At 49.6% G+C, this 6,779-nt stretch overlaps 2 protein-coding genes across 2 annotated transcripts; one reads left to right on the top strand and one right to left on the bottom strand.

The window, feature by feature from the left end:
- Positions 1-633: 633 nt before the first annotated feature.
- LOC109412857 (single-strand selective monofunctional uracil DNA glycosylase) lies at positions 634-1,573 on the bottom strand. Its single transcript, XM_062851430.1, has 2 exons — positions 1,035-1,573; positions 634-971 (listed from the first exon to the last, which is right to left on the bottom strand). Exons 1-2 carry the CDS (start codon positions 1,506-1,508, stop codon positions 687-689), a joined length of 759 nt encoding a protein of 252 aa, XP_062707414.1. The 5' UTR covers positions 1,509-1,573; the 3' UTR covers positions 634-686.
- Positions 1,574-1,999: 426 nt separating this feature from the next.
- On the top strand, positions 2,000-4,274 carry LOC109405196 (tetratricopeptide repeat protein 30 homolog). The gene is made up of 3 exons (XM_019678206.3): positions 2,000-2,183; positions 2,247-2,958; positions 3,023-4,274. Exons 1-3 carry the CDS (start codon positions 2,124-2,126, stop codon positions 4,210-4,212), a joined length of 1,962 nt encoding a protein of 653 aa, XP_019533751.3. The 5' UTR covers positions 2,000-2,123; the 3' UTR covers positions 4,213-4,274.
- The last annotated feature ends 2,505 nt before the right edge of the window (positions 4,275-6,779 follow it).

Here is a 6,779-nt window from a genome sequence, read left to right on the forward strand (position 1 = left end):
CCAATAATTCCTCAAGAAATAGTTCCCGGGGAATTTCTGGAGGATTTTCTTCACAAAATTCCTCTAGAGATTCATTCAAGGATTTCTTCAATAATTGCTCTAGGGATTTCTCCACCACCTAATTCCTCCACCTCCAGTTCCCCCTGGGATTACACCAGATGATCCTCTTTGCATTTTTCCTGAGCTTCCTCCACAAATTGCTCCAGCGATTTTTCCAAAAAGTCCTCCGGGAGTTCTTCCAAGAATTTCTCCAGAAATTTCTCTAAGGATTCCTACAGGAATTCCTCAAGATGTTTCTTCTCCAGGAATTCCTCCCAGATTTCCTCTGGGGAATCCCCCAGGAGTTCATCCAGGAATTCCTTCAAGATTTCTTCCAGAATGTGCTCCAGGCATTCATCCAAGAATTTCTCCAGGAAATTCTCCTGGAATTTCTCCAGAGATTGTTTCAGATATTCCTGCAGGAATTCTTCCAGGAATTTCTTTAGGAATTCCCCCTTGGGTTCATCCAGAAATTCCCCCTGGTCCGACTCGAATCGATTCACAAAAATCGATGTCTCAGCCAAACTTGCCCAATGCTACTAGAATGGTGCATTCTGGGAAATGGCAATGATTTTCTGGGGAATGGAATTCTGAGGATTGGTTTTCTGGGGAATGTTATAGAATCGGCCAAAATATAATCGCCAGTTCTAGTCCTGATGGAAACTTACCTTAAACTCCGCCGGTGTAATGTTCCTTCCACTAGAATGGAAAAATGCCAGCGGACAAATGTTGAACACAAAGCAATTCCGGAAGAAATTCTCCGGCGTTCCGCACAGTTCCTGATACAATCCCCACCAGCGTTGACCGCTCTGCTCGCCACGGGTACACTGTAATCCGTCCACCGGACGAACGGCCAATTCCCCGATCGGTTTCAGCACTTCGCCTCGCAGTTGCATCCAGTCACGAACGGCCGGTACATAACCGAATGGTACCTGCAACAAGACAAAGGAGTGTCAATTTTTAAAATCTGTTCTTTTTACTATCGATGAGCACACCCCAGTTTGGCACATTCCCCACGGTCCCGGGTTCATGCCGAGGAACAGCACCGGCTTGTGCCCGGTTAGGAAGCGCTGCATGTACGCCAGGTGCAGTTCGGCCGCGTACTCGATAGGATTGTAGGTGGCCGCCACGTCGGATGGCAGCGGGATTTGGAGTAAGGCTTGGCAGAGTTCTTGCTCCAGTTGGTACACGCGGCTCCAAAGTGGAACGGATTCTTGGGGCTGGACTACATTGACGATGGGTTGGACATCCGTGGGTGAGATGAGATGATAGGGATGGGCGGCGGCGGTGGCGGTGTTGATGGCAAAATGAGGCGAGGTGAGTGTGGGTGGCACCGGTGAGAAAGTTGATGGCAGCTTGACTTTCGGCTCGTTTATGAAGGTGCTTAGTGAGAATTCTGGTGGATGAGCGGTGTTGTCTCCTGCATCCTGATCCGACGGATCGGTTAGTTTAAGCTTTTTACGCAGCATTGCGGACTCTACCTGGAGATGGGATCTTTCACTAGCACACGACTAACTAAAAATCAAAACAAAACTTATTGTTTTGTTGATCAAACAGAAGACAAAAAATCACTCAAAATTTGTGAACGTGGTCCAATCTGCTTTTACTCACGCTAAGCGTTTCCAACCAAAAATGTTAACACATCCAAGACATCCAAGTTGGATCAACATCCAGTAAAGCTACAATCCCGATATGTTTTTATAATCCTTGTTATTACTCACAAATTGTGGGCCACAATTAGTTATGTTCGTTTTTTTTGTAACTTTCAAACCATCTTTTAAATAATGCTGGTTGTTACAAAATAAATTTAATTTAATACACCTTGTCTAGAAATTTTCTAGAGTGCATTACGAATTCTCATCTCTCCATGCATCTCTCGCACCAACAGCGAGAGATCCACGTGCGACCACTTTGGGCAACATGCTGCTAGGGTAAGCTCGTCAATTCCTTGCAACCTGTTGAACGCGCGAACCAGCATGTCGCCATGACGATCACTGAGCCACCACACATAGGGCCGTTTGATCGATAATTTGCATTTCACGTCCTGTCCCAGCAAATCAAAGCTGGTTTTACTCGTGGTAAAAATGTTTTCGCAAAATATGCTGATTCGTGATGGAGAATATACAAAGTCCATTTACACTATGGTAATATAAGAGCAGTAATTTCCCATAGATATCGAATATGATTTGTAAAAATGTTTCTCGCAGATCAAAGAGGAACGTTTCCAGGAGGCCATCAACGTTCTCAATGGCATCCCGGAAGTTTCCACCACACGAGCCGGACTCTCGCTCCTGGGCCATTGCTACTACCAAACGCAGGACTTCATCGAGGCATCCAACTGCTACGAGCATCTCGTAAACCTGGTCCCCGACGTGCCCGAGTACAAACTGTACTACGCCCAGTCCCTGTTCCAAGCCGGTCTGTTCGAGGAGGCCCATAAGATCTCCACCACGCTGGATGCCCCGCAGTTGAAGGACAAGGTCCTTCAGCTGCAATCGGCCATCGCCTATGGAAATGAGGACTACTCTACCGCACAATCGTTGCTTCTGCAGCGCCAAGGTACCACCAACCAGGAGGCAACAGTGAAGAACGACGAAGGTTGCCTACTCTACCAAGCAAACATGTTTGAGGACGCCCTGCAGCGGTACGTTTCGGCCTTGCAAGCGGGCGGATTCAATCCGCACATTGCCTACAATGCGGCGCTGTGTCACTATCGAAAGAAGGAGAATTCGCAGGCCTTGAACTACATCGCGGAAATCGTCGAGCGTGGCATTCGCAATCACCCGGAGCTGGGCGTGGGAGCCCAGGCTGAAACAGAAGGTGGCGCCCGCAGTGTCGGTAATCCACCCGCGCTGGCCGCCTCGGGTCTGGCTCAGGCCTTCAATCTGAAGGCCGCCATCGAGTACCAGGAGGGCAACGGTAATACACGCTCTGCTGCACATTCGTCCAAACGTATCACTCACCCACATTTCCTAATTTTCAGTGGAGGGTTCCCGAGAGGCCTTGACCGACTTACCACCTCGTTTGGAACCGGAACTGGATCCCGTGACGCTCCACAACATGGCCCTGACTGACCCAATTGGCGGAGGGGCAGGCCTTCGTCGGTTGGCGTTTCTCCTGGAGCTAGGACCACCAACTTGTCCACCGGAAACCTTCGCCAATTTGCTTCTACTCTGCTGCAAGCATGAAATGTACGACACTGCGGCGGACATTCTGGCCGAACATACTCATCTCACCTACAAGTATCTATCGCCGTACCTGTACGATCTGTTGGATGCACTCATCACGGCGCAATCCACCCCGGAGGAAGCCGAGCAGAAGCTCGGAGTTCTGGCAAACAACATCGGCGGTAGGCTGCGTTCGTTGGCTGCCAAGGTGCAGGAATGCCGCTCTGCTCCGGATCAGAACGCCCTGCGTGTGGCACTTCGCGAGTACGAATCCGCCCTGGAAAGCTACCTTCCGGTGGCCATGGCTCGGGCTTGGATTCCCTGGCGTGCAGACGATTTCCAAGGTGCGGAGCGAGAATTCCGCGCCAGTGCTGAGTTCTGCTCGGAAACTCCCACCTGGAGACTTCATGCCGCGCACGTGCTATTCATGCGTGGTGACCGCTACAAGGAAGCCGCTGCCTTCTACGAGCCAATCGTTCGACAGAACTACGACGAGATTCTGGCGGTGTCGGCGTCAGTTTTGGCCAACCTGTGCGTGGCCTACATCATGACTTCGCAGAATGAAGAAGCCGAGGAGCTGATGCGCAAAGTGGAACGAGCCGAGGAACGCAAAGGAAACGCCACTGGCCAGTGTCTGCATCTGTGCATCGTTAACCTCGTGATCGGGACGCTCTACTGCGCCAAGGGAAACTACGAATTCGGCCTATCGAGAATCGCACACGCTTTGGATGGTGGATCTGGGGCGCGATTGTGCGCCGACACTTGGCTGCATGTGAAACGGTGCGTGCTGGGCCTGCTGACGGGACTGTCCAAGCAAACCATAGTGCTGCCTTCGATTGCCATTCAAGAGACGCTCAGCTTTCTGCGTACTTGCGAAGCGTATGGGTTAACGATTCCGTCCGTCTTGACGGGACCACTGGAGGAAAGTGGAGAGCAACCGCCGACAATCGGATTGGAAGCACGCAAACTGAGGGCCCTGCTGCTGAGGCTGATGGAATACAAGTAGGGTGGATCGAGTGTGGATCGATTTAGTTTTATAGAATTGATTTTTTGATGATAACAGATAGATTAAAGTGCGTGTATAACTTACTACTTTCAATCCTGAGCACGCATGGTAGTGCAGAAGGCCGAATTGAAAGATTTCCATCCTGGGCGATAGCCAGCCATCGCCTTAACCTGTGGCCAGGTCAAATTTCTGCCACCTTCGTTTATTTCCTTGTTAAGGCTGCGCCGCCATGCGCCTCTGGGTCTGCCTCTGCTGCGATGTCCTGCTAGGTTCCAATCTAACGCTTGTTTGCAGATTTCGTTCCCGCTCCTGCGTAGAGTGTGGCCGACTCACCGCCACTTTCGCTTCCGAATTTCTGTCGCAATCGACTTTTGATGACATCGACGATGGAGTTCCACGTTGGAGATCCAATTGTGAGGCCACGATGCACGAATTATACACCGCAGGCATCTATTGATGAAGACCTGCAGGCGTGGAGTGTTCTCCGCTGATACACACCAAGTTTCACTGACAGCACAGCAGCACAGATTTCACGTTCGAGTTGAAAATTCGGATTTTGGTACGTCGTGATTGTTTTTCCATTTTTCCATACATTTCTTGAACTTGCCGCCATCGGCTGTCATTTAGCTACCAAGATATTGGAAGCTTTCAACATTCTCCACTATTTGCCCAGCTACCGTGAAGCTGGAATGGTTGACCGTGTTTACATCCAATAATTTGGTCTTGTTGACGTTAATGGCGAGAGCTGCCGCCAAGGAATGATCGGCAAGATCATCGAGCTCACTCTGCAGCCATTGAGCTAGGAGAGCAACGTCATCAGCAAATTCGAAGTCATTTATAGGTTTTCCATGGTACAGCCACGATTTAGTTCACGATCAATCATACCTACGTCGATTACGATGAGGAACAGTAGCGCTGATAAGATACATCTTTGCCCCACTTCAGCAACGGCCCGGATGGGATCGAACAAGACACCGTTGTGCAGTACTCTGCACGAAAATGCCCTGTACTGTGCTGCAATGAGGCCGCTGATTTTCTCAGGGACACCCTTGCGCCTGAGGGCTCCCCACATGTTTTCATGATTGAGACGATCGAAAACTTTTGCGTAATCAATAAACAGCAGGTAGAAAGACTCTTGGAATTCATTGATTTGCTCCAGGATGATACGGAGCGTGACAATATGGTCCACAGGATCGTCTGGCACACGGCTTTCTCTCCTTCTTCGTCGGATAGCGAGTCTGCTCACGCTGTTTTGTCCCGTCTACATAGAGCACTTCCTTCTCGAGAGCCGAATAGCGCTTACGAGCTACGGCTTTGGCTCCTCGTGTTTTCGCTCGCTCTATCGCGGCTTTAGCGCTCCTTCGCTCCTCTATCTTCTTCCAGGTGTTATCTGTGGCCAAATGCTTTCGCTGGGTGCGTAGCTCGGCCAAATTATTCTCGCCGGTGGCCTATAGTTTGACAGAATCGAGGAGCTTTTGTTCGGTTTCGGAATGGCGATGACCACGGCGTGCTTCCATCTGAGCGGAAAGTACCCTAAACGAATGCAGGCAGACAGAGTTTTGACGAGAAAGTGTTGTGGGCCTTTCTTGGAAGTTTTTTGAGCACGCAGTTCCGTATTTTATCACCTACAGGAGACTTTTTGGATTTAAGCCTTCTAATGCACTGGATAGCTTCCCTTTGGACGAATCAGCTACGGGTGAGCTCCTGTTAGATGTGTCTGATCGATGTGGACAATTGACTCATTCACCGCTGTAGCAGTGTCCGGATCGTCTGGCATCTGATTCGTATGTGCACGAGCATAGCTTCTTGTCAGAATTTCCGCAACGCCTTAGTGATCTTCCACAATGTTTCGCGATCGCCGTTTAATGTTCGCAGCCTTTTCTTAAATCTGCTGTGATTTTCTTCGTCGTATTCCTCTCTGATTCTGCGGTTCAGCGGTAGTACTATGTCACGGTAGATTGGGTCTCTTGTTCTGTACCATTGCCGGCGGCGTTTGTTTCGCAGCGCGATCAATCTTTCTGTTCATTTCGGGTTTTATACTCAAAAGAAATGTTCACGGCAGAAGGCGAACCACGAGGCAAAACCAACGCAAGATTGATCGGAAGGAAAATTCCCTTTCAAGGTTTGGTCACTGTTTCGAAGCTTGGAGAAACACGTCTACTTCGTTCGGTCTCAGATGTACAAGAGAGCCCGACAGTCGTTGGATTGTTTCACCAAGCCAAACATTTGACAATGCACTCTAAATCCAAGGACAAAATGTTAGTTTATACACGTTTCACTTACTCTGAAAATATTTCAATTGGCGGACACATCACTTCCGAGTACTTTCCGAGAACTCAGCAGCTTGATAGGTTCGTTTCCGAACTTCAGGGACCGAGACAGCTTCAGTTTCCATTAGGTACTATCGTTGTCAGGAGTTCTATGGCAGCATCAACTTCAGCTTCGTCGTTGAGGGTTGTGTCGTGAATCCAAAAAGGCTGCAAAACCTGCCACTGGCCGCAGCGCCGGAGCGCCGCACGAACACGTCCGTTCGTTCCCAAATCTGTCTAAAAAGAACGAGTCAAACA

Source organism: Aedes albopictus, chromosome 1 (assembly GCF_035046485.1).
Source record: "Aedes albopictus strain Foshan chromosome 1, AalbF5, whole genome shotgun sequence".
Classification (NCBI taxonomy): Eukaryota; Metazoa; Arthropoda; class Insecta; order Diptera; family Culicidae; genus Aedes; species Aedes albopictus.

What these genes read in the sequence shown, in the direction of transcription:
- LOC109412857 (XM_062851430.1), bottom strand. Translation starts at nt 1,508, where the DNA reads ATGCTGCGTAAAAAGCTTAAACTAACCGATCCGTCGGATCAGGATGCA. An exon ending in GGGGAATGTGCCAAACTGGG is followed by an intron (nt 972 to 1,034) that starts GTGTGCTCATCG and finishes GTCTTGTTGCAG; the next exon opens with GTACCATTCGGTTATGTACC.
- LOC109405196 (XM_019678206.3), top strand. Translation starts at nt 2,124, where the DNA reads ATGTTTTCGCAAAATATGCTGATTCGTGATGGAGAATATACAAAGTCC. An exon ending in CAAAGTCCATTTACACTATG is followed by an intron (nt 2,184 to 2,246) that starts GTAATATAAGAG and finishes TGTTTCTCGCAG; the next exon opens with ATCAAAGAGGAACGTTTCCA. An exon ending in CGAGTACCAGGAGGGCAACG is followed by an intron (nt 2,959 to 3,022) that starts GTAATACACGCT and finishes CCTAATTTTCAG; the next exon opens with TGGAGGGTTCCCGAGAGGCC.